This window comes from Lithobates pipiens, unplaced genomic scaffold (assembly GCF_037356315.1).
Source record: "Lithobates pipiens isolate NorthernLeopardFrog02 unplaced genomic scaffold, aLitPip1_a1.2 Scaffold_35, whole genome shotgun sequence".
NCBI lineage: Eukaryota > Metazoa > Chordata > Amphibia > Anura > Ranidae > Lithobates > Lithobates pipiens.
This window is the reverse complement of record NW_027507811.1, coordinates 8,295,285-8,322,741: the sequence shown is the minus strand read 5'-3', so window position 1 is coordinate 8,322,741 and position 27,457 is coordinate 8,295,285. Positions and strand designations below refer to the sequence as shown.

General features: G+C 47.0%; 1 protein-coding gene across 3 annotated transcripts; it reads right to left on the bottom strand.

Moving 5' to 3' along the window:
• Window positions 1–167: 167 nt before the first annotated feature.
• LOC143955598 (uncharacterized) lies at window positions 168–27,192 on the bottom strand. 3 transcript variants are annotated; one of them, XM_077465681.1, is made up of 8 exons: window positions 26,962–27,186; window positions 24,400–24,519; window positions 24,188–24,311; window positions 23,974–24,071; window positions 23,696–23,893; window positions 3,023–3,229; window positions 2,512–2,656; window positions 168–2,282 (listed from the first exon to the last, which is right to left on the bottom strand). In XM_077465681.1, the coding sequence occupies exons 3-8, from the start codon at window positions 24,270–24,272 to the stop codon at window positions 646–648; spliced, it is 2,370 nt and encodes a 789-aa protein (XP_077321807.1). In that variant the 5' UTR covers window positions 24,273–24,311; window positions 24,400–24,519; window positions 26,962–27,186; the 3' UTR covers window positions 168–645. The 3 variants fall into 3 exon arrangements, with proteins under 3 accessions (XP_077321807.1, XP_077321808.1, XP_077321809.1); XM_077465682.1 differs by lacking the exons at window positions 168–2,282; window positions 2,512–2,656; window positions 3,023–3,229 and adding exons at window positions 14,673–16,707; window positions 17,375–17,516; window positions 17,631–17,804 and having other exon boundaries at window positions 26,962–27,192; XM_077465683.1 differs by lacking the exons at window positions 168–2,282; window positions 2,512–2,656; window positions 3,023–3,229; window positions 23,696–23,893 and adding exons at window positions 14,675–16,707; window positions 17,375–17,516; window positions 17,631–17,804 and having other exon boundaries at window positions 26,962–27,189.
• Window positions 27,193–27,457: the final 265 nt, after the last annotated feature.

Below are 27,457 nucleotides of genomic sequence, written 5' to 3'. Positions count from 1 at the left end.
AAGTGCAATACAGCATTCTGTCCACTAGATGGAGCTAAAAATCATGGGAAATAACCGTAGGGATTTTTTTTTTCAAAAATTCATCACAGCTGGGCGAACGCTGGTCATGTTGGTTCAATTCATTTTTTTTTTTTAAATAGCTCAGGCCACAAAATGTTCTCAGCCAATGAGAGGTAATGACTCATTTTTTATTTTTCTCCTGCTATCAATGGCCAACACGGTACAACACTTCATCCATGTCTTTGGTGATCTCTGATCTCCTTATCAACTGTTTTTTATGTTGTTGCTTTTTTATTTGGAAAGTTTTATTATCCCCCCACATGGGTGTGGCCCCTTTTCTCAATACTATGTTTCAATGGGAGAAACATTTACCAATCCGTCCTCTAGATGGCACTGTTGTATCATCCATTCCATAGGACATCTTTGTCAAAAGGTCAGGCTATGGTTGAGGTCTATGAACTGTTTCTTCCATGATGAAGATCAGCCATGGAGTATATCTGAGGTGTATATCAGGGGGTGCTTCTTCCCCACATGTCCAGCAACATTCACATACAAGACATTTCCCGCACTCACTAATACATCTCCAGGGTTGTGTGGGACCCCCTGATGTACAGGAGGACAGGACTTCATTGAGGAGCAATTCCCTCACTCAGGACAGGGAAGTGGCTTCTCAACCATGTGTAATCTCTGATGTCTGTTAAACTCGGCCTTCTTTGAAAAACATTCCCGGCACTCAGGACAGGAATACGGCTTCTCCCCCGTGTGAGATCTCTGATGTCTGTAAAGACTGGACTTTTCTGAAAAATGTTTCCCGCACTCAGAACAGGCAAACGGCTTCTCCCCCATGTGGGACCTTTGGTGTCTGTTGAGATTGGACTTGTCTGAAAAACATTTCCCGCACTCAGGGCAAGAATACGGCTTCTCCCCCGTGTGAAACCTCTGATGTGTGACAAGTTCGGATTTCTGTGTAAAACATTTCCCGCACTCAGAACAGGAAAACGGCTTCTCGCCCCTGTGCAATCTCTGATGTGTGTAAATATTGCACTTAAAGGAAAAACATTTCCCGCACTCAGGACAGGAATACGGCTTCTCCCCCGTGTGAGATCTCTGATGTGTGGAAAGATAGGACTTCTTTGAAAAACATTTCCCGCACTCAGGACAGGAATAGGGCCTCTCACCTGTGTGAGACATTTTATGCACATCAAGATGGGATTTAAAACGGAAACACTTCCCACACTCAGTACAGGAAAACCTCTTCTCTGTTGGAAGGACGGCACCGTCCCGCACAGTCTGAGGTTCCTCAGGATAAGAGGAATACGATGGTCCGGCACCGTCCCGCACAGTCTGAGGTTCCTCGGGATAAGAGGAATACGATGGTCCGGCACCGTCCCGCACAGTCTGAGGTTCCTCAGGATAAGAGGAATACGATGGTCCGGCACCGTCCCGCACAGTCTGAGGTTCCTCCGGATAAGAGGAATACGATGGTCCGGCACCGTCCCGCACAGTCTGAGGTTCCTCAGGATAAGAGGAATACGATGGTCCGGCACCATCCCGCACAGTCTGAGGTTCCTCAGGATAAGAGGAATACGATGGTCCGGCACCGTCCCGCACAGTCTGAGGTTCCTCCGGATAAGAGGAATACGATGGTCCGGCACCGTCCCGCACAGTCTGAGGTTCCTCGGGATAAGAGGAATACGATGGTCCGGCTCCGTCCCGCACAGTCTGAGGTTCCTCGGGATAAGAGGAATACGATGGTCCGGCACCGTCCCGCACAGTCTGAGGTTCCTCAGGATAAGAGGAATACGATGGTCCGGTACCGTCCCGCACAGTCTGAGGTTCCTCGGGATAAGAGGAATACGATGGTCCGGCACCGTCCCGCACAGTCTGAGGTTCCTCGGGATAAGAGGAATACGATGGTCCGGCACCGTCCCGCACAGTCTGAGGTTCCTCGGGATAAGAGGAATACGATGGTCCGGCACCGTCCCGCACAGTCTGAGGTTCCTCAGGATAAGAGGAATACGATGGTCCGGCACCGTCCCGCACAGTCTGAGGTTCCTCAGGATAAGAGGAATACGATGGTCCGGCACCGTCCCGCACAGTCTGAGGTTCCTCGGGATAAGAGGAATACGATGGTCCATCTACACTGTGTGGTGCCGGATGGACATTTGAGGTAGTCGGGTTTTCTCCTGGACTATACTGTGTGATGTCCTCATCTTCTACTTTACAGTCTGGAGACAAAGTGAGACAATCCTCTGAGGTTTTCCTCATCTCCCGTCCATCTACTAAAATAGAAATACAAAGATTATTACTAGACATGAGCTGATTGGTTCCCCTAAACCAGGACTCCGCCCACATCAGGCAGCTTTGTCTCTGAGGAACATACCCGGTAAATGATTTGCCTTCACCTCCAATTAGATCACTTCTCCATTTATAGTGCAAACTTTATTTCATAATCTGGACCAATCAGTGAGCAGTATGGGTGGAGGAATGGATTTAGTGTTAATGACCCACCTGTGCTGATCTCTGTAGGAGTGTCCTCCTCTATGAATGTCCCCGTTATTCCATCCTCCTCCATAGACTGCTGATCATCCCTCACATACCTCTCTTCTTCTTCTTCTGATTTAATCTCAACTTTGATATCTATCAGATCTTCACCCTAAACCCAAAAAATGAGAGAAAATAATATCGGTAAAATATAACCTCACATAATAAATCCACATATCATTTCCATTAGTCCATGTTCTAGATCAGCCTTTATCAACCTTTTCAACACGGAGGAACCCTTGAAATAGTTCTTCAGTCTCAGGGAACCCTCTGCTAAAAATTAGAACTCTACAACTCATCATACATTAGTGTGATGGTCAGTGGGAAGAATTATCTCCTTACAGATAGCTAAAAAGATCAATGGTGTCGGTGGGAACTTATCTGAGAGGCAGAAATTGCCCAATGTGGAAGGAACCCCTACAACCTTTGGAGGAACCCTGGTTGAGAATCACTGGTCTAGATGCCCCGTCCTACCAACCTTGTAACTGTCAGATATGGTGTGATCTTCCTGTGTGGAATCCCGGGAATACAGGTGATGGGGACATCTCTCTGGTGGGTTCCTGGTATTTGGTGGCTCCATCATATCCTTGTGTCCTTCTGAAAACTTCTCCATCACTCCATACTCCTCATCCTCCTCTTTATACTCTTCTTTAACATCAATATTATCACCCCCGAGGTTTCCACTCTAAATACATAAATAGACAGTGACATCCTGACACCTTATAGGAACCTGACACACACAATGATACAGTCACCATCCAGACACATCCCTTGTCTGTTACTGGATAATGTCCCAGAATTCCCAGAATCCTCCTCACCTCTCCTGTCAGCAGCTCCATCATCTTCTTGGTGACTTCTAGAATCTTCTCCATGTTGTGTCTCTCAGGTTTTAGGGAGTCACATGGAGGCACTGTGATGGTCATATGATCACCGGACTTCAGAAGAGGAAATCTCTGTATTGGGGAACCAATAGGAATATCATGTGACCTCCCAGAATCCTCCTCACCTCTCCGGTCAGGTCTGTGTTTTATTAATAGAGATAAGAGTGATGTCATGTGACCTCCCAGAATCCTCCTCACCTCTCCGGTCAGGTCTGTGTTTTATTAATAGAGACAAGAGTGATGTCATGTGACCTCCCAGAATCCTCCTCACCTCTCCGGTCAGGTCTGTATTTTATTAATAGAGATGAGAGTGATGTCATGTGACCTCCCAGAATCCTCCTCACCTCTCCGGTCAGGTCTGTGTTTTATTAATAGAGACAAGAGTGATGTCATGTGACCTCCCAGAATCCTCCTCACCTCTCCGGTCAGGTCTGTGTTTTATTAATAAAGATAAGAGTGATGTCATGTGACCTCCCAGAATCCTCCTCCCCTCTCCGGTCAGGTCTGTGTTTTATTAATAGAGATAAGTGTGATGTCATGTGACCTCCCAGAATCCTCCTCACCTCTCCGGTCAGCAGGTAGATGATCTCCAGGGTGAGGTTTAGTATCCTCTCAGTCATGTGACTCCGGTCCTCCTCCATCCTAATTGGTCATGTGATCTATACCGGTTTCCTGTAGACCAAAAATTGATAACAGAGAATGTTCTGGGCTGTACTGGTTGTACAATATTAGGATGAGGATGTATGGGGGGACAATATGAGGGTTTCTATCATTAAAGAACGGTCCCCAGTGGGATTACACACAGAAGAATATCCAGTTTACTGTTAGCATTGATGGGGTCCAGGAACCTCTTATTCTTTGCCCTTTAGGTCGAAATAAAACCCCTGTCATCTACACATCTCCAAACTGCATACAATGTTACGGCCCCATCAGTGGGGAAACATTCAGACCCTGAAGGGTTTAGGTTCCCACACTATATATATGTGTATCATCATCTGCTGGAGATAAAAAACGTCAGAGTGACTATGGAGGAAGAGGACGGAACATGACGGGGGGATTACTGGGTATAAATAGAAAATATTCCTCCCAACTTACTGAGATGGAGAAGAAAGACACCTTTTGTCACAAATATTAATTCAGAGACCACACCCCCTGTTATACAAACTATGATGACTTAAAGCTGAATGCCAAATAAAAGTATTCTTTGCACAGAAGTAAGTCAATCTTTTCCTCTCCGTATACACCACCAACTACTGCTCTGATGGCGACCAAATACTGGATGAAGTCTTCTTCAGAAATTCTTTCTTCTCCAAAGTGTCCATCTCCCGGTCCCCATTCTCCATGGACGTCCATGTCACGACCACGTCTTTTTACCATGTTCTGTAGTGATGAGGAGATCAGCGGGAGGAAGCACAGAGCTCTGTTGAGGACCAGGAGATCGGCACTCCCCAGTCATGTCGGTTCAGGAAGAAGGCTTCAGCCAGCATCGGAGCTCCGTTCAGAGAGGTACGAATTTACCTTTGTCTGTGTGTACATCGGACTGAAAAGAGAGACGTTTTAAAGGGGAAATATGGACAGAGGGATTTGGTCGCTAATAATGGACAGTGATGGGAGCTATGATAAAACAAGATCGTATTACCTCCTCAGCTGCCAGTTCCAGCGATGTCTTCTCTCTACTTCCTCTCACGTGAAATGCCCCATTCGTATGTACAATCACTTCCTGTGTGCACGCTACATCACTTCCTGTCTGAATTCCAAAGAGACTTCCTGTCTGGGTAGATGTGAGATCACCACCTCGTGGAGCTCAGAGGAACTGTAGCCCCGAGAAACGTCTCGTAGCGTGAACACGGCCTAGTGCTGTGTGTGTTTGTGCTGTATATCCCTTTAGATGGACAGTTACCAACTGTCTCCGATTTGCCAGGAAAATCACACTTTTTAGCTTAGAGTTGCCACCTCATCCCTTTAAACCCGAACACGTCTTAATTACAAGGGGTTCTGAGGCTAATTTAATGCAGATAAGGCACCAAGTGAGTTTAATTTCCACCTTAATCAGCCACAGAACCCGTGTATTTCGTATGTGTTCGGGCTTAAAGGGATGAGGTAACCTTAAATAGGCAACCCTATTTTAGCTATTTGTCCCGAGAATCACAGTGTAAAGTGGAAATGAGTTGGGGGCCTGGCAATGGGAGACCAATCAGTGTCTAGATTGGAGCTGCCAGCGACCAATGAGCATGTAGTGATCAGCAGTGGGTTGATATCAGAGAACCCTACTGGTCCCATCCTCCTTCTCACCTCCCTGCCTCCTTCATTCCCCTCCTGTCCCCCCTCCTCATTGTCCTGTCCCATTCTTCATTCCCCCCCCATTTCATCTCTCTGCCCCTTTGTTTACCCACCTCCTCTTCTTCATCCCACTCATCGCCCTCCTGTCCCCATTTCCACCTCCTCCTCCATTTATCACAAAGACCAGCAGTAGTCTTCTGGAATATTCTGGTGAGGAATCAGTGCGCTCTCAGACATCATCTCCAGAATGTGCGACCCCCCCCCCCCCCCCGCCATGGTTCCAGGCTCCACCATTCCACCTGCAGGTCCCGTACTGGCATAGCGGGTGCCATTGGGTAGAGGAGATGGAGACCAGAGAACATCAGCTCCCTGAACCTCCCTAGATAATATGAACTCAGAAGTGATGTGTATTAGGTCACCTCCAGGTTTAGTTCTATCATTCCTGGCCGCAGTGGCCACGGAAGCTTAAAATGGAGCCCAGTCTGCTCTCCATTATCTTCAGTGGAAGGCAGGAGAGACATGAGGGGGTCTAATAGAACCTTGGTGCCTCATTAAAGATAGCCTATTCATAGTTAACACTAAACAAAGGTAAGGTAGGGGCTTTTAACATGTGGCTTAAGGGCAATTTTTGGGTGCCGAAGTGTGCTGTCATTTCACCGGCACACGTCATTTTAAGTCTGGACATGTTTGGTATCTATTTACTCGGCACAACCTCATCTTTTATATTTTACCAAAACTTGAGTAATATATTGTGTTTGTGTCCTATAAAATTACATTTAGTTCATTTTTACTCATGTTTACATATGTTTGATAAACCATTGTACTAATATATGGCATAAAAAAATTGGAACTACCATTTTATTCCCCAGGGCCTCTGCATCAAAAAAATATATATTTTTTTTTTAACTAACCTTCAGGCCCTAAGTGTGCATTTTAATACATGTAAACAAACAAAATGCAAAAACAGCTCAAACAGCGAAATTGTTATTGCAAACTCTAGATTATTAGAGCTTCCTCTACAGCCTGGTAATAGCATTGCTGAGAGGTCTATTCATTTAGATGCTTCATACTTCCCTTTACTACTTGGTGGTTTAACCGCCTCCTGTCCGGCCACTGTGTGTAAACGGGCAAAAGGGAGCAGTGCCAATGCAGGTGGATGTACCCTTCTTCCTGATCACTGCCACAGTAATCCGGGTGTCTATTATCACTGCCACATCAGTCCCCATGCCTATTATCACTGCCACACCAGTTACAGTGTCCCAGATCACCACCACACCAGTTACAGTGTCCCAGATCACCACCACACCAGTTACAGTGTCCCCGATCCCCACCACACCAGTTAGAGTGTCCCTGATCCCCACCACACCAGATACAGGGTCCCTGATCACCACCACACCAGTTAGAGTGTCCCAGATCACCACCACACCAGTTACAGTGTCCCCGATCACCACCACACCAGTTACAGTGTCCCCGATCACCACCACGCCAGTTATAGTGTCCCTGATCCCCACCACACCAGTTACAGTGTCCCAGATCACCACCACACCAGTTACAGTGTCCCTGATCCCCACCACACCAGATACAGGGTCCCTGATCACCACCACACCAATTACAGTGTCCCTGATCACCTCCACACCAGTTGCAGTGTCTATGATCACCTCCACACCAGTTACAGTGCCCCTGATAACCGCTACACCAGTCATATTGTTCCTGATCACCACCAGACTAGTCATATTATCCTTAATCACCATTATACCAGTCTCAGTGTCCGTGATCACCACCACACCAGTCAAATTTTCAATAATTACCGTCATACCAGTCTCAGTGTCCCTGATCATCGCCACAGCAGTTATATTGTCCATAATTACTGCCACACCAGTTACAGTGTCCCCAAACACCTCCACACCAGTTACAGTGTCCCTGATCCCCATCACACCAGTTACAGTGTCCCTGATCACCATCACACCAGTTACAGTGTCCCTGATCACCTCCAAACCAGTTACAGTTTCCCTGATCACCTCCACACCATTTACAATGTCCCTGATCACCTCCACACCAGTTAGCGTCCCTCATCACCGAAAGAGCAGTCATATTGTCACTATTAGGACTTGTTCACATGTGTAATGCTCTCTGATTTCTGTGTTCAAAATGGCTCTTCAGATAGCATTGGGCGGGCAGTGAGAAGGCACTGTAATCCTGCATCACCCCCTGCTTTAACCCTTTGGACCCCACACAAGCACCCCCATTTACTTCAATGGTCATTATCAGGGGGTGTAATTCCTGCGATAGCTGCAATGCAAAGTATCACAAAGTCTCGGCAGCAAAAGGGGTAATGGTTGGAGGGCAGAAAAACTGTGGCTCAAACACAAGGCCCCCCCACTCCACATGTGAACGAGCCGTAATAGTGCAGCCAGTCATAGTGTCCCTGATTGTTGCCTGTACTAACCCAGGCCTTTTTATTGACCACGCTTCTTCATGGACTGATCATTTGTTTGCTGACCATGTCTCTGCCTGCGGGCTGAACGGACCAATCTGCAAGCCTAATTATGTTCCTGCAAGACAATCCCAGCCATCCTCCGTGGACAACTGCATTCCTGCAACCACAGGAACTCTTTTTTTCTTACTTTATTTAGGCTTCTGTACTTCTGGCCAGTGAACAAGGCCAGTCTTCAAAAGACTGAAATGCTTTCTAGAAAATACCTTGGGGTGTTTGCTTTCCAAAATGTGGTCATTTTTTTGGGTGTTTCCACTGTCCTGGTGCTCCAGGGCCTCCAAAAATGTGATGAGATGGTCAGGAAATAGAAAGCCTGGAGGTGCTCCTTGGATTGTGTACTCCGTGTGGCCAGGCTGTGAAAAAGTTTCACAAACGTGGTATCGCCATACTCGGAGTAGCAGAATGTGTTTTGGCGTTAAATTCTAAGAATACCTATGCTGTGTGTGGGAAATATCTTATTCAATTGACAAATTTGTGTAAAAAAAATATTAAATTTTTATTTTCTTTCTGCATTTTGCAAAAGCTTGTGGCAAAAAATGAAGTCTTCAAAAGACTCACCATGCCTTTTTAGAAAATACTTTGGGGCGTTTGCTTTCCAAAGTGTGGTCATTTTGGGGGTGTTTCTACTGTTCTGGTGCTCCAAGACCTCCACAAATGTGATAGGTAGTCGGAAAATTTGATGCATAAATTATGCCTGAATATGAAGGTGCTCCTTCAATTTTGGACCCCTCCGTGTGGGTAGGCTGTAAAAAAAGTCTCACACATGTGATATCGCCATACTCAAGAGTAGAATAATGTTTTGGGTGTAATTGTAAGTATGCTCATAATGTGTGTGAAAAATATAATTATTAAGCTGAATTTAGAAATATTAGTTGTCAGCTTTGTGCAAAAATGACATTTTGATTTTCTTTCCTGCATTTCCAAATCCTTTTGGCTAAAAAAAATTAAATTTTCTAAAGGCTAACTATGCCTTTTAGAAAATACCTTGGAGTGTTTGCTTTCCAAAGTGGGGTAATTTTGGGGTCTTTCCACTGTCCTGGTGCTTCAGGGCCTCCAAAGCTATCATAGGTAGTCGGGAAATTTGATGTAATTTATGCTCTTTGAAAGCCCAAAGGTGCTCCTTGGATTTTGGGCCCCTCTATGCATCAAGGCTGTGAAAGAGTCTCAGACATGTGGGATCCTCATACTCAGGAACTCAGGAAGAGTATCAGAATGTGTTTTGGGGTGAAATTCTAAGAATGTCCATGCTGTGTGTGAGAAATAACGTATTAAACTGTCAACTCTGTGCAAAAAAAAAATTTTTAATTTTCTTTCTGCATTTTCCAAAACCTTGTTGCAAAAAAAAATATGAAGTCTTCAAAATACTCACAATGCCTTTTAGAAAAACATTGGAGTGTTTGCTTTCCAAAATGTGGTCATTTTGTGGGTGTTTCCACTCTTCTGGTGCTCCAGGGTCTCCACAAATGTGATAGGTAGTCAGGAAATTAGATGTCTCTATACATCTAGGCTGTGAAAGAGTATCAGACATGTGGTATCCCCATACTTAGGAGGAGTTCCAAAATGTGTTTTGGGGTGTAATTATAAGTATGCCTATGCCATGTGAGAAATATCTTATTAAACTGACAACTTTGTGTAAAAAATGTACAGTAACTTTCAAAAAGCTTGTAGCAAAAAAAAAAAATTAAGTCTTCAAAAGACTCACCTTTGAATGCCTTTTAGAAAATAGATTTGGATGTTTGCTTACCATAATGTGGTGATTTTATGGGTATTTCCACTGTTCTGGTGCTCCAGGTCCTCACAAACTGTAATAGGTAGTCAGGAAATTTGATTTGCTCCTTGGATTTTGGGCCCTTCTATGCATCTATTTTTGCTAAAGAGTCTCAGACATGTGGTATACCCATACTTAGGAGGAGTTTCACTATGTGTTTTGGGGTGTAATTATAAGTATGCCTATGCCATGTGAGAAATATCTTATTAAACTGACAACTTTGTGTAAAAAATGTACAGTAACTTTCAAAAAGCTTGTAGCAAAAAAAAAAAAATGAAGTCTTCAAAAGACTCACCTTTGAATGCCTTTTAGAAAATAGATTTGGATGTTTGCTTACCATAATGTGGTGATTTTATGGGTATTTCCACTGTTCTGGTGCTCCAGGTCCTCACAAACTGTAATAGGTAGTCAGGAAATTTGATTTGCTCCTTGGATTTTGGGCCCTTCTATGCATCTATTTTTGCTAAAGAGTCTCAGACATGTGGTATACCCATACTTAGGAGGAGTTTCACTATGTGTTTTGGGGTGTAATTATAAGTATGCCTATGCCATGTGAGAAATATCTTATTAAACTGACAACTTTGTGTAAAAAATGTACAGTAACTTTCAAAAAGCTTGTAGCAAGAAAAAAAATTAAGTCTTCAAAAGACTCACCTTTGAATGCCTTTTATAAAATAGATTTGGATGTTTGCTTACCATAATGTGGTGATTTTATGGGTATTTCCACTGTTCTGGTGCTCCAGGTCCTCACAAACTGTGATAGGTAGTCAGAAAATTTGATTTGCTCCTTGGATTTTGGGCCCTTCTATGCATCTATTTTTGCTAAAGAATCTCAGACATGTGGTATACCCATACACGGTAACAGTATCAGAATGTGTTTTGGGGTTTAATTATAAGTATGCTCATGCCGTGTGTCAGAAATAGCGTATTAAACTGTAAAATTTAATTTTCTTGTGGCCATAAAAAAGTCTTCAAAAGACTCACCATGCCTTTTAGAAAAAAAAAATTGTGGAGTTTGCTTTCCAAAATGTGGTTATTTTGCGAATGTCTCTACTGTTCTAGTGCTCCAGGGCCTCCAAAAAGTTGATAGGTAATCAGAAAACTGGATGCATAATTTATGCCTGAATATGAAGGTGCTCCTTGGAGTTTGGGCCCCTTTCTGTGGCTAGGCTGTGAAAGAGTCTCAGACATGTGGTATCCTCATATTTAAGGAGTACCAGAATGTGTTTTGGAGTGTAATTATAAGTATGCCCATGCCGCGTGTGAGAAATAACTTGTGAAAATGACAACATTGTGAATAAAAAGCACATTTTATAAAAAAAAAAAATAACATTTTCCAAAAAACTGTGGCTAAAACATTTACAACTTCCGAAAACTTGCCATGTCATTTGCATAACTTGTTTCGAATAAGCCTACCAGATTTCGAACGTCTTCACAGACAAACTACTTAACGAGCAAAAGTACTACTCGATTAAAGACATCTACAGACTAGTAAATTCTCTCTTTACGTAAACCTCTACCCCTCGCATCTGTACAATCTTGGATTAAAGACTTACCTGGAGAGGATATCCTGGATAATATCCTGGAAGGCTTTACTATAACTCAAAAACTGGTGACAAATGAATCTCTGGAGGAAAACTCAGTTCAAACTTCTACATAGAGCTTATGTTCCTTTTTTCCACTAAACACTCTACACCTCTGAGGGCAACTTGTCCTTGGTGTTCAGCCTTCGAGACATCTTTAGTCCACCGTCTCTGGACATGCTCAGCCATCTCAGACTACTGGGATCGAGTCCTAACATTTTATCTTTGGGGTAACCAACTACCAACCACCTAAGGACTCCTTGCTTCTACTGTTCGGATGTAAAAAGACGTGTAACCTCTCTGATGAACTTAAAATCTTAACCCTCCAGAACAACCACAGTGGACTCTCCTATGTCTCCTAGTTGCTCGTATAAACACCTTTTAAGCACTGGATCTCTGCAACAACGTCCACCATCTTGGAAATTAAGAGAAACTTTAGAACACTTCTATTTAGAGAAAAACTGGACACTACAATGCAAAAAGTCAGCTACACTATATTAAACTCTTTGAATCCAGATGGCGCCCCTTCATTGACAAGCTTGGGAGGCTATTGGTCCAAGATATTCTTTCTCCTCTTCCTTCTCTATTGTTTATTCTATACTTTCTTCTATCTCCTATACATTTTGTTCTTATATTTGTAACAACATGCCAACAGTTACTTTTTTTTACAACAATCAAGGGCCTGAGGCCCCCTATTTCTTTAACCACTTACCCACAGGGCACTTTTACCCCCTTCCTGCCCAGGCCAAAATTCAGCTTTGTCACACTTTCAATGACAATTGCGCGGCCATGTTACACTGTAACCATATGAAATTTTTATAATTTTCTTCACACAAACAGAGCTTTCTTTTGGTGGTATTTAATCACTGCTGGGAGTTTTCTTTTTTACAATAAAATAATGCCAGAAAAAAATAAAATAAAAAAACGTTTCTGTCAGTAAATAAGTAATTTTTCTCCTTCACTGATGTGCACTGATGAGGTGGCAATGATAGGCTGCACTGATGAGGTGGCAATAATATTCTGCAATTATGGACAATGATAGGTGGCACTGATAGGCAACACTGATGGGTGGCACTGGTGGGAACTGATAGATGGCATTGATAGGCACTGATGGGCATTAATGGGTGGCACTGATGGGCGGAAACGATGGGCATTGATGGGCTTTACTGATGGGCACCGAAAGCCAGTACTGACTGGCATCACAAATTTTTTATAATGCTTTTTTTGGGGGGGGGGGGGGGGGCGGTGTCAGTGCGTTACTTTTTTTATTTTTTAATTATTGTTACAATTTAACCTTTTAAATATTTATTAAAATTCTTTGTTTTTTTCAGCCCTGTGGGGGGGCTTTCGTGAGATATCAGGGGTTGTCAGCAGAGTACACAGAAGGGGGAAGAGCAGCGGAGTATACAGAGGGGGAACAGGAGCGGAGTATACAGAGGGGGAACAGGAGCGGAGTATACAGAGGGGGAGGACAGGAGCGGAGTGTACAGAGGGGGAACAGGAGCGGAGTATACAGAGGGGGAGGACAGGAGCGGAGTATACAGAGGGGGACAGGAGCGGAGCATACAGAGGGGGAGGACAGGAGCGGAGTATACAGAGGGGGACAGGAGCGGAGCATACAGAGGGGGAGGACAGGAGCGGAGTATACAGAGGGGGACAGGAGCGGAGTATACAGAGGGGGAGGACAGGAGCGGAGTATACAGAGAGGGACAGAAGCGGAGTATACAGAGGGGGAGGACAGGAGCGGAGTATACAGAGGGGGACAGGAGCGGAGTTTACAGAGCGGGAGGACAGGAGCGGAGTATACAGAGGGGGACAGGAGCGGAGTATACAGAGGGGGACAGGAGCGGAGTATACAGAGGGGGACAGGAGTGGAGTATACAGAGGGGGAGGACAGGAGCGGAGTATACAGAGGGGGAGGACAGAAGTGGAGTATACAAAGGGGGGGGGACAGGAGCGCAGTATACAGAGGGGGACAGAAGCGGAGTATACAGGGGGGGACAGAAGCGGAGTATACAGGGGGGGACAGAAGCGGAGTATACAGAGGGGGGACAGGAGCGGAATATATAGAGGGGGGGCAGGCGTGGAGTATACAGAGGGGGACAGGAGCAGAGTATTCAGAGGGGAGGACAGGAGCGGAATATATAGAGGGGGGGGACAGGAGTGGAGTATACAGAGGGGGACAGGAGCGGAGTATACAGAGGGGGGACAGGAGCGGAGTATACAGAGGGGGAGGACAGGAGCGGAGTATACAGAGGGGGGGACAGAAGCGGAGTATACAGAGGGGGGACAGGAGCGGAGTATACAGAGGGGGAGGACAGGAGCGGAGTATACAGAGGGGGAGGACAGGAGCGGAGTATACAGAGGGGGGACAGGAGCGGAGTATACAGAGGGGGAGGACAGGAGCGAAGTATACAGAGGGGGAGGACAGGAGCGAAGTATACAGAGGGGGAGGACAGGAGCGGAGTATACAGAAAGGGGGACAGGAGCGGAGTATACAGAGAGGGGGACAGGAGCGGAGTATACAGAGGGAGAGGACAGGAGTTGAGTATACAGAGGGGGAGGACAGGAGCGGAGTATACAGAGGGGGGGACAGGAGCGGAGTATACAGAGCGGGAGGACAGGAGTGGAGTATACAGAGGGGGAGGACAGGAGCGGAGTATACAGAGGGGGAGGACAGGAGTGGAGTATACAGAGGGGGAGGACAGGAGCGGAGTATACAGAGGGGGACAGGAGCGGAGTATACAGAGGGGAAGGACAGGAGCGGAGTATACAGAGGGGGACAGGAGCGGAGTATACAGAAGGGGAGGACAGGAGCGGAGTATACAGAGGGGGACAGGAGCGGAGTATACAGAGGGGGACAGGAGCGGAGTATACAGAGGGGGAGGACAGGAGCGGAGTATACAGAGCGGGAGGACAGGAGTGGAGTATACAGAGGGGGAGGACAGGAGCGGAGTATACAGAGGGGGACAGGAGCGGAGTATACAGAGGGGGAGGACAGGAGCGGAGTATACAGAGGGGGAGGACAGGAGCGGAGTATACAGAGGGGGAGGACAGGAGCGGAGTATACAGAGGGGGGGACAGGAGCGGAGTATACAGAGGGGGTGACAGGAGCGAAGTATACAGAGGGGGGGCACTGACTGCTGCCACTGGTGGGCAATGGTTGCTGGCACCTCTGGCGCTCTAATGTAATCAGGGCCCTGATTACATCTCTAACTGTCCCCTGCGAGGAGATGCCGCTGATCGGCTCTCTTCGGCACGCACCGTCAGTCTGAGGCGAGGAGCGCCAACTATTGGCACGTCCTTGTTTACACGTGACCGGCTGTGATTGGACACAGCCTACCACGTGGTTAAAGAGCCACGTCAGCGACTCTTTTACAGAGATGGGGGGGGGGGGGGTGGCGCCATGTCCTAGCAACGAGGCGCTCCTGCCGCAGTGTGCGCCCATGCCATGTCAGGATCGATCAGTCTTCAGATATATACCGTCGTTTGTAGAGAGACGATTTATTTTACGACAGAAAGTAACAAAAGCGAGTTAGATGAAGTTAGATGATGAAGATCAGCCATGGAGTATATCTGAGGTGTATATCAGGGGGTGCTTCTTCCCCACATGTCCAGCAACATTCATATACAAGACATTTCCCGCACTCACTAATACACCTCGAGGGTTATGCGGGACCCCCTGATGTACAGGAAGACAGGATTTCGGTGAGGAACAATTCCCTCACTCAGGACAGGAATACGGCTTCTCCCCTGTGTGCGATCTCCGATGTCTGTAAAGGTTGGACTTCTGTGAAAAACATTTCCCGCACTCAGGACAGGAATACGGCTTCTCCCCCGTGTGCAATCTCTGATGTGTAATAATATGTGACTTTAATGAAAAACATTTCCCGCACTCAGGACAGGAATACGGCTTCTCCCCCGTGTGCGATCTCTGGTGTACATTAAGATAGGACTGCCTAGAAAAACATTTGCCACACTCAGGGCAGGGATAGGGCTTCTCCCCCGTGTGAATCATCTGATGCCTGGCAAGTTCCGGTTTTCGTGAAAAACACGCTCCGCACTCGATACAGGTATGTTGCTTCTCGCCCGTGTGCAATTTCTTATGTCTGCAAAGACTGGACCTATCTGCAAAAAACGTTCCGCACTCGCGACAGCAATATGGCTTCTCCCCTGTGTGCGTTCTCTGATGAGTTTTAAGACCGACCTTCTCTGAAAAACATTTCCCGCACTCAGAACAGGAATACAGCTTCTCCCCCGTGTGTTTTATCTGATGTCTGGAAAGATGTGAATTTGTTGCAAAACATTTCCCGCAGACGGGACAGGAATAAGGCTTCTCCCCCGTGTGCAATCTCAGATGTCTGTTACGGGAAGACTTGTCTGAAAAATATTTCCCGCATTCAGAGCAGGAGTATGGCTTCTCACCCGTGTGAGACATCTGATGTATGACAAGTTCTGATTTTTGTTCAAAACATTTCTCGCACACGGGACAGGAAATCAACTTTTCACTGGTGTGCAATCTTTGATGTTTGTAAAGTCTTGACTTCATTAAAAAACATTTCCCGCACTCAAGACAGGAATGTGGCTTCTCACCTGTGTGACTCATCTGATGCATGACCAGCCGTGATTTTTTTCCAAAACATTTTCCGCACTCAGTACAGGAAAACCTCTTATCTTTTGAAAGTTTGGCATCATCCCTCACAGTCTGAGGTTCCTCGGGATAAGAGGAATTCGATTGTCCGGCACCGTCCCGCACAGTCTGAGGTTCCTCGGGAGAAGAGGAATTCGATGGTCCGGCACCGTCCCGCACAGTCTGAGGTTCCTCGGGATAAGAGGAATACGATGGTCCGGCACCGTCCCGCACAGTCTGAGGTTCCTCGGGATAAGAGGAATACGATGGTCCGGCACCGTCCCGCACAGTCTGAGGTTCCTCAGGATAAGAGGAATACGATGGTCCGGCCCCGTCCCGCACAGTCTGAGGTTCCTCGGGATAAGAGGAATACGATGGTCCATCTACACTGTGTGGTGCCGGATGGACATTTGAGGTAGTCGGGTTTTCTCCTGGACTATACTGTGTGATGTCCTCATCTTCTACTTTACAGTCTGGAGACAAAGTGAGACAATCCTCTGAGGTTTTCCTCATCTCCCGTCCATCTACTAAAATAGAAATACAAAGATTATTACTAGACATGAGCTTATTGGTTCCCCTAAACCAGGACTCCGCCCACATCAGGCAGCTTTGTCTCTGAGGATCTTACAATTCCCCCCTCAAGGTAACTAGTAAATGGGTCCTCTGATCTCCTACCAGATCATTTCTTTATTCATGGACCTTAGTCAGAGAGGGAGGAAACAACGAGAACTGTCTTCTATAGGAGTGACAGTGATGAGGGGATTATAGGACGAGTGTCCCCTCCCCCTCTATCACTCATTGCCATCTTCCCAACACAAGAAGTCCTGCACTTCCTTATTTAGTCCATGATTTAGTCATGAATAACAGCGGGGCTGAGCCCCACCAGAGGTCAGAGAGTGAGGATGGGGGGAGGACAACCAAGATGAAGACTGGACTGGCGCCTATGGTGAATATCAACATTTTGCTGCCAGCTGATCCCCAGAATCTCCATAAATCCAGTCTAGATCCATAAATTGTGTCGGCAGCACAGAGAAGGAAGATTATCGGAGAGAAATCCAGGAATACAGGACGGGGAACACAGCTCAGGAAAGTGACCAGGGGATTACAGGCTGATATCACCCAGCCCCCGCCCTAATCTGGACCAATCAGTGAGCAGTATGGGTGGAGGGAATGGATTTAGTGTTAATGACCCACCTGTGCTGATCTCTGTAGGAGTGTCCTCCTCTATAAATGTCCCCGTTATTCCATCCTCCTCCATAGACTGCTGATCATCCCTCACATACCTCTCTTCTTCTTCTGCTTTAACCTCAAATTCTATATCGATTGGATCTCCACTCTAAACCAAGAAAATGAGAGAGAAAATCATCTGTAAAATAAGAGCTTTAATATTGTGACATCACATAAGAAATCCACCCATGAGTCCGCGTTTTATAAATTCCATCCCACCAACCTTGCAATAGGGAGGAGTGGTGTGACCTTCCTGTGTGGAATCCCGGGAATACAGAGGACGGGGACATCTCTCTGGTGGGTTTTCTTTTTGACCTTCCTCCATCACCCCATCCTCATCATCCTCCTCTTTTATCTCTTTTTTTACCTCAACTTTAGGATCTCTCAGGTTTCCACTCTGAATATATAATAAAAATGACATCAATGGTAACAATGCAGATAATGTACAGATCCTAATGATACTATCAGTGATTGTGGCAAAACACGGCAACAAGTAAACCAATGAACCCCCCCATTCAAAAGTCTGCATCCCCTTAGTCCTTAAGCCTATGTATTGCCCCCCTTCAGATCAATGACAGCGGCTGGTCTACTGTAATAGTTGTCTATGAGACCCCCGAATTCTTGCAGGTGGTAGAGCTGCCCATTCGTCTTGGCACGATGCCTCCAAAGTCTTCTTGCATGAAGGAGCACCTTTGAGATCTCCCCAGAGCGGCTCGAAGATATTAACCACTTGCCGCCCGCCCTATAGGCAATTGACGGCTGCAAAGTGGTTTCATAATCCTGATCGGACGTCATATGACGTCCTCAGGATTATGAGCCGCTGCGCGCCCCCGGGGGCGCGCATCGCGGCGATCGTTGTTGCGGGGGTTCAGTCTGACACCCAGCAACTATGATCTCGGTAAAGAGTCTCCGACGGAGACTCTTTACCACGTGATCAGCCGTGTCCAATCACGGCTGATCACAGTGTAAATGGGAAGAGCCGGTGATCGGCTTTTCCTCACCCGTGTCTGTCAGACGCGAGTAGAGGAGAGCCGATCAGCTGCTCCTCTGACAGGGGGGGTCTGTGCTGATCGATTATCAGCACAGCCGACCCCCGAGGATGCCCACACTGGACCACCAGGGACGCCACCAGACCACCAGGGAAAAGGTAATGCTCCCTAGACCACCAGGGATGCCAGTCAGCACAATGGATGCCAATCAGTGCCCATAGTGGATGCCAATCAGTGCCCACAATGGGCATCACTGATTGGCATGCATTATTGTTTGGCACTGATTGGCATCCATTAGTACAGTATAACACCAATGCCGCCTATGAGTGCCCACCTGTGCCGCCTATGAGTGCCCACCTGTGCCGCCTATCAGTGCCCACCCATGCCCATCTGTGCCGCCTATCCATGCCCATCTGTGCCACCCATCCATGCCAATTCGTGCCAGCTATCAGTGACAATTTGTGCCACCTATCAGTGTCCATCCATGTTGCCCATCCGTGTCGCCCATCCGTGCCGCCTATCAGTGTCCATCAATGCCACCTCATCAGTGCCACTTCATTGGTGCCACATCATTGGTGCCCATCAGTGCCGCCTTTTCAGTGCCCATCAGTGTAGCCCCATCAGTGCCCATCAGTGAAGGAGAAAACATACTTATTTACAAAGTTTTGAAACTGAAACAAAAAAAAAATATTTTTTTTCAACATTTTCGGTATTTTTTTATTTGTAGCGCAAAAAATAAAAACCGTAGAGGTGATCAAATACCACCGAAAGAAAGCTCTATTTGTGGGGAAAAAAGTGATAAAAATTTCATTTGGGTACAGTGTAGCATGACCGCGCAATTGTCATTCAAAGTGCGACAGCGCTGAAAGCTCAAAATTGGTCTGGGCAGGAAGGTGTTTAAGTGCCCCCCCGGTATTGAAGTGGTTAAGGTCAGGAGACGGCAACTCCAGAACCTTCACCTTTCTCTAACCACTGGAGGGTCCGCTTGGCCTTGTGATTTGGGTAATTGCCGTGCCGGAAAGTCCAAGAGCTTCCCATGGAGAGCTTTCCTGCAGGAGAATGCCAACTCCCTCTCCAGTATTTTTTCTGGTAACATGCGGCACTTAACAACTTTCAGCCCCCCCCCCCCCCCGGACCATTCTGCTGGTCAAAGACCAGACCACTTTTTTGCGATTCGGCACTGCGTGTCGCTTTAACTGACAATTGCGCGGTCGTGCGACGTGGCTCCCAAACAAAATTGACGTCCTTTTTTTCCCCCTACAAATAGAGCTTTCTTTTGGTGGTATTTGATCACCTCTGCTTTTTTTTATTTTTTGCGCTATAAACAAAAATAGAGCGACAATTTTGCAAAAAACGCATTATTTTTTTACTTTTTGTTATAATAAATATCCCCCAAAAATATATAAAAGAAATTAGTTTCCTTCAGTTTAGGCCGATACGTATTCTTCTACATATTTTTGGTAAAAAAAAAAAAATCGCAATAAGCGATTATTGATTGGTTTGCGCAATAAAGTTATAGCGTTTACAAAATAGGGGATAGTTTTATGGCATTTTTATTAATAATTTTTTTTTTTAACTAGTAATGGCGGCGATCGGCGATTTTTTATTGTGACTGCGACATTGCGGCGGACACATCGGACATTTATGACACATTTTTGGGACCATTGTCATTTATACAGCAATCAGTGCTATATAAATGCAGTTATTCCTGTGTAAATGACATGGGCAGTGAAGGGGTTAACCAGTGAGTGGCAGTGTAGGGGTTAAGTGTTCCTAGGGGGCGTGTTACTAACTGTTGGGGGGGGGGGCTGGGCTTTCTTTCATTTATGACACATTTTTGGGACCATTGTCATTTATACAGCAATCAGTGCTATATAAATGCAGTGATTCCTGTGTAAATGACACTGGCAGTGAAGGGGTTAACCAGTGGGTGGCAGTGTAGGGGTTAAGTGTTCCTAGGGGCGTGTTACTAACTGTTGGGGGGGGGGGCTGGGCTTTCTTTTAGTGAACATTGATCTCTGCTCCAATCACATGGAGCAGAGATCAGCGTCACTAGTTGCTAGGCAGAACGGGCAGATGCTGTTTACAATGGCATTTCCTCGTTCAGCCGCCCCCCCTGTGAGACGATCGCGGGTATGCCCCAGCGGTGATCGAGTCCGCAGGACCCGCGACCGGACTCACGGGGGGGGGGGGGGGGGGGTCCCGACCAGGACGCAAGCGCGGCGACGACGGCAGGGCGGCATTAAAGATTGGATGTACCTGTACGCCAATATGCCTGCCCGTGCCATTCTGCCGACGTACGTCGGCGTGCGCCGGTTGGGAACCGGTTAATAAAAAAAAAAAAAGGGTAGCTGCGCTAAAACTGTCTAAAACTGATACATGCAAAGTTCTGGAGGAGAAAGCATAAAAAAACGTGAATCTGTAGGATGATATTGAAGGGAAGGTCCCTCTACTGGTGAAAACACCACAGCGATTCGCGGCACAAGAAGTTCACCGCCACCTTAAGAAGAACTCGCTTACCAGAAGTCGAGCAAAAGATGCCCCAGCCAAGGCCTTGTAAGCTTGATGGCCTGCTTGTGGGTGGAGCTGATCGCGGGGATTGGATCGCTGCAACAAGAGACCTCATACACCTCGCAAACCACTTGGAAGTCAAATCTCGTCCCGGGCATCGGAGAGCCCAGAAAAAGAAGCTCATCCACAGGCGCTTTGAGGCCGTGTATTTAGTGGGGGATCGGTGGCGGTGCTTCCATAAGGGCGACACGGGGCGCCGCTCCCACTCTCTCCTGCCACCCCCTCTTATCACCAATAAATAGATTCATGCACTGCATGGATCTATCTATGGCCGCCGCTGACACCCCCTATTCAGGCGCCCGGCACCCGAAAAGCACCTGATTAGAGACATAGGCGTCAAAAAAGGTGGCCTTACGAGCGCCCACCATGGCCAGCTGCATTAGGAAAGCAAAAGAATATTCCCTCTCCTAAACCGCCTCTTCCCCAATCAGGTGCCCGGGTCTGTTACCTGTCACCTGATTGGGTGAAACGTCAGGCGCCGCTAATGGACGCCTATCAGGAGGAGATGATGTGAGCTGAGGACGTCCGGAGACGCGCAAAAGGAACCTGCTCGTCGCCATCACCCGCTGCCCAACCAAGACAGGGTAAGTGCTGGGCAGACGGCGAGCGGGCGGGGGTCACACTGGGGGCATTCAAGGGCACACTGGCAGCATATGATGGGCACACTGGCAGCATATGATGGACCCACTGGAGGCATTTGATGGGGACACCGGCAGCATTTGATGGCACAGTGACAGCTTTTAATGGGCACAGTGGCTGCGGTTGGCACAGTGGCTGCAATTGATGGCACAGTGGCAGCGTTTGATGGCACAGTGGCAGCGTTTGATGGGCACAGTGGCAGCGTTTGATGGGCACAGTGGCAGCGTTTGATAGAACAGTGGCAGCATTTGATAGAACAGTGGCAGAGTTTGATGGACACAGTGGCAGCGTTTGAGGGCACAGTGGCAGCGTTTGATGGGCACAGTGGCAGCGTTTGATAGGCACAGTGGCAGCGTTTGATAGGCACAGTGGCAGCTTTTGATGGGCACAGTGGCAGCGTTTGATAGGCACAGTGGCAGCGTTTGATAGGCACAGTGGCAGCTTTGAGGGCACAGTGGCAGCGTTTGATGGGCACAGTGGCAGCGTTTGATAGGCACAGTGGCAGCGTTTGATAGGCACAGTGGCAGCTTTGAGGGCACAGTGGTAGCGTTTGATGGGCACAGTGGTAGCGTTTGATGGGCACAGTGGCAGCGTTTGATAGGCACAGTGGCAGCTTTGAGGGCACAGTGGCAGCGTTTGATGGGCACAGTGGCAGCGTTTGATAGGCATAGTGGCAGCGTTTGATAGGCACAGTGGCAGCTTTGAGGGCACAGTGGTAGCGTTTGATAGGCACAGTGGCAGCGTTTGATAGGCACAGTGGCAGCGTTTGATAGGCACAATGGCAGCTTTGAGGGCACAGTTGCAGCGTTTGATGGGCACAGTGGCAGCATTTGATGGGCACAGTGGCAGCGTTTGATGGGCACAGTGGCAGCGTTTGATAGGCACAGTGGCAGCGTTTGATAGGCACAATGGCAGCTTTGAGGGCACAGTGGCAGCTTTGAGGGCACAGTGGTAGCGTTTGATGGGCACAGTGGCAGCATTTGATAGGCACAGTGGCAGCTTTGAGGGCACAGTTGCAGCGTTTGATGGGCACAGTGGTAGTGTTTGATGGGCCAGTGGCAGCATTTAATAGGCACGGTGACAGCGTTTAATAGACTCAATGACAATGTTTGAGATAGTGGCTGAAATTGATGGCACAGTGGCAGCATTTGATGGCACAGTGGCTGCATTTGATGATTTTTTTGCGTCCCCCCAAAAATGTTGAGCACCAGCTGCCACTGGCTGTTAGAAAATCTGTAACTGCTGTTCTTCTGCCTCCGACTAGGCTGAGCTCTGGTTTCCTGATTTACTGGCTTGTCTGACTATCCGCTTTGGCTTCCGAACCCTGGCTATGTTTTGACTACGTTTCCTGTTCTGTAACATTTTTACCTTTACATTAAAATGTGCGATTTTTTTATTGCGTTTTCTGTCTCAGTCTGATTCGTGGTTCCTGACAAGCAGCCAGTATTTCTCCTGAGGTTACCTGTAGGTTTTTCCCATTCATACCATACCATTCCTGCAGCGGTTGTGACTGCAGTCTCTCTTGGTCTACCTGACCTTGGCTTGGTATCAAGAGATCCCTGAATTTTCCACTTCTTAGTAGGTGATTGAACAGTACCGACTGGAATATTCAAGGCTTTGGATATCTTTTTTTATATCCTTTCCATCTTTATAAAGTCCAATGACCTTGTTACGCAGGTCTTTTGACAGTTCCCCCGTTGCTCAGTGTCTAGCCCGTTCAGTGCAATAATTCGAGAGATAACAAACTCATTGACGACTTATACACAGACACTAAATGCAATTTAAAAAGCCAAAGATGTGGGAAATTAACCTTTTAATTGCCATTGTAACCTGTGTGTGTCACCTTGTGTGTCTGTACCAAGGCCAAACATTCCGGGTGGGGGGGGGGGGGAGAGACTTCTCATTAGGACCATTTGGAGGATCTCCATCATGGTTATTATATATATATATATATATATTTATTATTATTTTTAAGACTTTTTTTGGCATGATCAGTCATATCGCTAATACCGATGCCAGAATTCCGCGATTTCTGCCAGGGGAAGCAAACTTTTGAGCACAACTGTAACAATAATTGACAACCACCTACCTGATGATGGTGGGGGATGGTGTGACCTTCCTGTGTGGAATCCCGGGAATACAGAGGACATCTTTTTGGTGGGTTCCTAGTATTAGGTGGCTCCATCATATCCTTGTGTATATCTGAAAGTTCCTTCATCACTCCATACTCCTCATCTTCCTCTGTATACTCTTCTTTAATAATACTCTTATTATTGAGGTTTCCACTCTGAATATATAATAAGAAATAAATTGTAACAAACATACTTGTGTATAAAATATAACTATCAGTGATTGTTCCTCATCTACCTGATGATGGTGGGGGATGGTGTGACCTTCCTGTGTGGAATCCCGGGAATACAGAGGACGGGGACATCTCTCTGGTGGGTTCCCATTACTGGATCCATCTGTAGGAAACACACACACTGACTGAATACATTGTTTCTATGTGTTTATCAGATGATGGGGGATCTAGGTGGAGCCTCCGTACTGCTCTCTCCTTTACAATAAAGTCTCCTCTTACCCGGTGATGTGAGGGGCGGCTGATTGGCCATCATGACGTCCTTGTAGAGATCCTTGTGTCCTTCTAAATACTCCCACTCCTCCATGGAGAAATAGACAGTGACATCCTGACACCTTATAGGAACCTGACACACACAATGATACAGTCACCATCCAGACACATCCCTTGTCTGTTACTGGATAATGTCCCACAATTCCCAGAATCCTCCTCACCTCTCCTCCATCATCTCTCTGGTGAATCTTCTTTGTATTTCTCTATTCTATCAGGGAGGGAGGTGGAGGCAATGTGATGGTCATGTGATCTCCAGACTTCACAGGAGGAAAACTCTACATCTGAACACAAATAGTAAAATCAAAATGACATTCCCAGAATCCTCCTCATCTTATTTTCTACATTTTATTAAAGCCACAATCGATTTTGCTGGCTAACCACATCGATGCTGAATCGGGAAGGGCAGAATCGTGATGCATCGATGCGGCGATCATTTTCAACACCCCTACTCTCTACATTTTATTAAAGCCACACTTCACGTTGAGGTAGAAATTACCAACACTGACCTCCCCCCACACACACACTTCATAGGTGAAAAACTTGTTGTAGGCATTCTGACATCATTACATACAATGCAGGAGGCAAAAGTCCTCCCATGTACATGAATGAATGAATGACTTGTATAGCGCTACCTATACGAACTGAATCACCTCAGGGCGCTTTTCTACATGAGGTTGGTACGGGTCCACCCACATCCTAGGAGCATCGGTAAATAAGAAAAGAGCCGGATGGAGGGACATTGGGGAGGAGGAGCTGTGAGGTCAGTGTGACTCTGAACTCCCCAATACTTACTACAGACCTCATAACTCTCCCATACTTACTACTGACCTCTGAACTCTGCATTGTTTACTACTTACCTCTGAACTCTGACCCATTAACTTTGCATTACTTACTACTAACCTCTGAACTTTCTGTTACCTACTACTGACATCTGATCTCTACGTTACTTACTACTGACCTCTCAGATACTTACTACTGACCTCTGAACTCTCTTTTACTTACTACTGACCCCAGAGTCATTTCCCACAGAGTTCAGTACTATTTAAGGCACAGTTCAGAGGTCAGTAGTAGGTTAGGCAGAGTTTATAGGTCAGTACTAGATGAGGCAGAGTTCAGAAGCAGGTTAGGCAGAGTACAGAGGTAAGTAGTAGGTGAGGCAGAGTTCAGAGGTCAGTATTAGGTGAGGCAGAGTTCAGTAGTAGGTTAGGCAGAGGTCAGTAGTAGGTGAGGCAGAGGTCAGGGGTCAGTAGTAGGTTAGGCAGAGTTCAGTACTAGGTGTGGCAGAGTTCAGAGGTCAGTACTAGGTGCGGCAGAGTTCAGGGGTCAGTAGTAAGTGACTGTCTGTCTCACCTCTGCACTGATGACCTCTGCTCTCCTTCTCCAGGGACTAATTTCTCAGGGTACTGCAGCTTCTGACTCCTTCCCCCATCTCCTATTCCCTGGTCCAGTGGGCGGAGCTAAATTACATATAATCATAACTCCACTTACTGGGCCAGGGAATAGGAGGGGGTGAGGAGTCGGAGCTGCAGTACCCCGAGTATTGTGCAGAGTCCAGTGAGAAGAACAGAAGTAAGCCGATCCTCTTTCTGTGTCTCCCCTGCAGCTGTGCTTGCCATGGGCGGCTACAGAGGAAACAATGAGTGTTTATACCGGGGAGGGGGCGGGTGGTAAAGGCCGGCACAGCTAGTAGGGGGTGGGGAGGTTATGATTGACTGATTGGCTTTATACCAGGGAGGAGGCGGGTTTTACAGGACTGCACGGGGAGTAGGGGGTGGGGGCATGATTACCTGTGATTGGCTTTATAACGGAGAAGGGGTGGGTACTAAAGGCTGGTAGAGGGAGTAGGGAGGCGGGGCTATGATTATGATAGGCCTTATACTGGGGAGGGGTGGGTACTAAAAGCTGTCAAAGGGAGTAGGATCGGGGCTATGATCGACTGCAATTGGCTTTATACCGGGGAAGGGGTGGGTACTAAACGCCAGTACAGGGAGGCTTGGCTACGACTGACTGTGATTTGCTTTATACTGGGGATGGAGGGCGGGTTCTAAAGGTCTGCATGGGGATTAGGGAGATGGGGCAATGATTGACTGTGATTGGCTTATAGCCCCACCCCCTACTGCTGTTCTGGCTTTTAGCACCTGCTCCCTCCCCAGTATAAAGCCAATCACAGTCAGTTAAAGCTCGGCCGGCCCCCCCTACCCCCTGTGCCAGCCTTCAGTACCCGCCTCCTCCCCCGTAATAAACAGTGTTTCCTCTGTAGCTGCCTGTGACAAGTACAGCCGCAGGGGAGACACAGAGAGGGGGGAAGGGAACAGCGTTTTGCCCCCTTCTGGCTAATTTAGTGGAGCTGAGTGATGGAACATGTTCTGGCGCTGGGCTCCGGGACTCAGCCCTAATGGGTGGGACATCGGGACTTAATCCAAATCTCGAGACAGTCCCACCCAATACGGGGCAGTTGGGAGGTGTAAAAAAAGTGGTGTAATCCGCAAGTATAGACTGTAAGGTGATTGGTAGGAAAGGTTACATCACCAACGTGAAGAGAATGTCTCGGCCTCGTAAGTAAGGAAATGTTCTGCCCTTGAAGGGGTTAATCTAGGTTTCCACACTATATATGTGTGTATCATCATCTGCTGGAGATAAAAGACGTCACAGTGACTATGGAGGAAGAGGACGGACATGACGGGGGGGTTACTGGGTGTAAATAGAAAATAAGATCTTATTACCTCCTCTACTGCCACTTCCAACAATGTCGCCTCTCTACTTCCTCCCGACTCACCTCTCACCCGGAACTTCCTGTCTGTACAGAACTGACATCACTTCCTGTCCATAACTGACATCACTTCCTGTCCATAACCGACATCACTTCCTGCCTGTTCCTGACATCACTTCCTGCCTGTCTTCCATAGACTCTTTCTGCCTCAACAGAAGTGAGATCACCACCTTGTGGAGTTTAGACGAACTACAAGCCCAAAAACATCTCGTAGTGTGAACGCGCGTGTGTGTGTGTGTGTGTGTGTGTGTGTGTGTGTGTGTGTGTGTGTGTGTGTGTGTGTGTGTGTGTGTGTGTGTGTGTGTGTGTGTGTGTGTGTGTGTGTGTGTGTGTGTGTGTTGTATACCCTTGAGAAATAAGAAGGAGGGAGCACCCACAATGCCACATCCGTAATAAATGTATCAAGGGAAAACAAAGATGATACCAAATAGATATCAACAGGCCGGACT

Excerpts from the sequence above, each read along its gene's own strand:
- LOC143955598 (XM_077465681.1), bottom strand. The coding sequence starts at position 24,272 with ATGGAGGAGTGGGAGTATTTAGAAGGACACAAGGATCTCTACAAGGAC. Across the intron at positions 24,072-24,187 it reads GCCGCCCCTCACATCACCGG|ATGGATCCAGTAATGGGAAC; the intron begins GTAAGAGGAGAC and ends TGTTTCCTACAG. Across the intron at positions 23,894-23,973 it reads CCATCCCCCACCATCATCAG|AGTGGAAACCTCAATAATAA; the intron begins GTAGATGAGGAA and ends TTATATATTCAG.